Source organism: Myotis brandtii, unplaced genomic scaffold (assembly GCF_000412655.1).
Source record: "Myotis brandtii unplaced genomic scaffold, ASM41265v1 scaffold13284, whole genome shotgun sequence".
NCBI lineage: Eukaryota > Metazoa > Chordata > Mammalia > Chiroptera > Vespertilionidae > Myotis > Myotis brandtii.
Window position 1 is genome coordinate 12,951 of NW_005354712.1, and position 3,218 is coordinate 16,168.

Sequence of the window (3,218 nt, forward strand, 5' to 3'; positions counted from 1 at the left end):
TTAGGTTCTCTGAGATCCAAGGGAAGGTGATAGACATCCCATGGCTGATAAAATTTAACACCTTTCATTACAATGAAAGAGCTCATCCATAGAGCTGATTTAGTCTGACAGTTAGAATATACTGAACTGATTACAAAAAGAGAGGTTGCTAAGTGACACAGAGAGTAGGTGAGCAAAAGAGGGCACTGAGCATGGAAGATTGAGGAAGGCAAATAGGAGATAGGAGAGGAGGGTTAGGAATGAAGACACAAGGGGAAGGGCCTATCTAGTTTCTGGGTTGAACTTCGGTAGATGGGGTCCTGGAAGTGAGTGGGGGGAGCAGGTCTAGATCTAAAGACCACCCACCCACCAGCTCATTGATCAGTGAGGCACTGGGCTGAGTCTGCCCACCAGCACAAGGTCTCTCTTTCATGCTGATACTTGATCCAAGGAAAATCCCTCAATGAATTGCAGGATAGTGCTAATGTCCCTCTCATTCCCAGAAAACCTCCACTGGTCCACACCAGCTACACCTGTGTGGCGGCAAATGCTTCTCTCCCCTTTTCTGCCTCTTCCTCCTCCTATTCCACCCATAACACTTTTGGGACTGAATTTATCTTTTCCACAGGAAGAAAAAGGCGAACATTTCTTGGCCCATATCTTTGAGGACGAGGACAAGAATCACGATAAGAAGATTGAGTTTTCCGAGTTTCTGTCGGTGTTGGGAGTCATAGCCACGGACTACCACAATCATAGCCACGGAGCCCCACTCTGTTCTGGGGGAGGACACTGAGCCCAGCCCCAACTGACACCTCCAAGAAACAATAAAGTGTGTCTTTTCTCAGATACAGCCTGTTTCCTGCTTTTCTTTGGCTACTTATGCTGTCAGAACTGCCCCTTCTTGGTGAATGTAATTGTGGGTTCTCCATGGGGGGACTTACCCAGGAATGTGCCAGGCGGGTGCCCTCCCTTTGGCCTCCAGCATAACTGACCACCTCTCTCAGCAGGGCCTCTGTCCACCTCTGCCCCTGCTCCCTAGTGCAGCCAGCATGCCAGGTCCCAGGGTCAGCAGTGCAGAGCATTCTGCTGGCCCAGCCATGCTTTTCCTTCTCAAGCCGCGATCAGCATCTAGGGATCCAGGAACTGCAGGGAGCAGGAGCTGAGGGAGGTGTGAACATGGTGCCTCATACCCACGCGCTCCTGCCCAGCATGACCCCAGGGACATAGGGGAGATTGCACCACTGAAAAAGGCATTGGGTGGCCGACATTGGGGGCACATGAGCACTGGTCACTCTGAACGGGACACTCAGGAGTGCCCAGAGGACTGGATCCCTTGTCCTGTGTCCTGGGCTTCTGGGCTGTGTACTGTCCCTGTGCGTGTGTGTGTATGTATGTGTGTGCGTGTGTGTGTGTGTGTGTTGTTTTAGCATGTGTGGTGTCCTTGTGGAGGTGAGAGCCAGCCTGTCTACTGAGCTGATCCTGGCAATGGTTTGCTAAATGCTGGGAGCTGGGAGTCTGGGGAAAGCACAGAGTGATGGCTGTTCCAGGCATGAGGAGTAAAGCTAGTGCTGGAGTCCAGAGAGTGTCTGGGCAGCAAGTGGAAGAGAAGATTGATGAAGAGTAGGGAGGACAGTGCACAGAGGGAGGAGAGCTCATGCTGAGCATCCTAAGTGACAGATCCCCTTATCTGTCATAGGAAGGGCCATGTCATTACCCTTGGGCTCTCTGACGTCATAAAATGTGCTAGGGGCTGAGGATTTCAGAAACAAGCAGGACACAAGGGCTTCCTCAGCAAGCAATGGCTCTCCCACACATGGGGTCTCTCCGTGGTGCCAGGAGACCAGTCAGCACTCACCTGCACATCCAGGGCCACCTCTAGGCACATACCTGCTGCTTCAGTAGCTCCCCTCCTTGAGGATCCCATCATCCAGCCGGGTCCCTCCCTACCTCCTACTCACAGTCTCCTGCTAACCCCTCAATCAGGCCACATTCTTCAGGGAGAAATTAGGCAACTGCCTCCAAAATCTCCTGTCCCACCTGCAGGAAACTCGGTGGGTGAGGTATTTGTCCATGTGGTTGACTCCTCCACCTCTTACTCTCACCGTGTCATTAGCATCTCAGTTCTGAGACCATCACCTCCCTCCACTTCAGGGGCATCCTCTCCTGCCCATCCTCTGCAGCTTGTCATCATTTAGGACATGTCTGAGCTTTTCCCTGCATACACCTCACTCTCTCACTGGTATTGTCTGTCCCCCCTGTTCCTGTCCTGGGCTCACCGGGTCATTAGCATCTCAGTTCTGAGACCATCACCTCCCTCCACTTCAGGGGCATCCTCTCCTGCCCATCCTCTGCAGCTTGTCATCATTTAGGACATATCTGAGCTTTTCCCCGCCTACACCTCACTCTCTCACTGGTATTGTCTGTCCCCCCCACCCCCTCCTTCTCCGGCCACCTGCTCTCAAACTCAGGGAGATCTGCTTCTCTGGACCTTTTCACTTTTCTCCTGTCAGTACCCTCTTCTGTCTCTATGCAGCCTGCACCCCATGATCCACTCACCAACTGCTCTCCACTGACTAAGATTTCTGATGCTGACTTGCCTCAGGGCCATACCCTCCCTGCAAACCTCCCAGCTTGAACCAATCCCTCCACTTGTCTTCTCTCCTCCTGCACCAGGACTGCTGGTCCTGCTAGGAACCTTCCTGCCAGGGCTCCCTGAGCTGGTGTCTGACTTCCTCTCTGCTCAGCCATCCCTGTTCCTGTCCTGGGAACTTACCTCCTGATGGTCCCAGTCCACCCCAATATGGCTTATTGTTTCCTGACTCATTTCCATTTTTTTTAATGCTTCTCTTTGCCTGAAATATCTTTGAATTCCTCACCTTCCTGTTTAATATGATGTATCTCAACAGACTAGAAATCTGAACTTCTCTCTAGGGATTCTCCTTGGAAGTGGACACAGACTACTTCTCCACAGTGAAATGTGCTCTTCCTCCTTTATGCTGCCTGCCACCTAAGCCCACTTGTACTGTGGGAACCACACCACGTCATTGTCCCCATATGTCTGTATTCCAAATTAGGGAGGAAAAAAACTCATTTAGCTTCACTGATCTCTAGTACCTTGCAGTTCCAGGACATAGTCCTTACTCTAAAACTATTTTTGTTGTTAAAATATAATTGTTCAAATTCTGGTCCATCGCATCTAATATTAACAGCAATCAAAAATGTAAAAACCTCCAGTTTTG

At 50.9% G+C, this 3,218-nt stretch overlaps 1 protein-coding gene across 3 annotated transcripts in view; it reads left to right on the forward strand.

Annotated features, from left to right (window-relative positions):
• LOC102250682 (protein S100-A7) overlaps positions 1-796 on the forward strand; it is a 4,725-nt gene extending 3,929 nt beyond the window's left edge. For all 3 annotated transcript variants that reach the window (XM_014534770.1, XM_005860232.2, XM_014534771.1), the window contains exon 3: positions 608-796. In XM_014534770.1, coding sequence (XP_014390256.1) covers positions 608-772 — 165 coding nt within the window. In that variant the 3' untranslated portion in view covers positions 773-796. The remainder of the gene's footprint in view (positions 1-607) is intronic.
• The last annotated feature ends 2,422 nt before the right edge of the window (positions 797-3,218 follow it).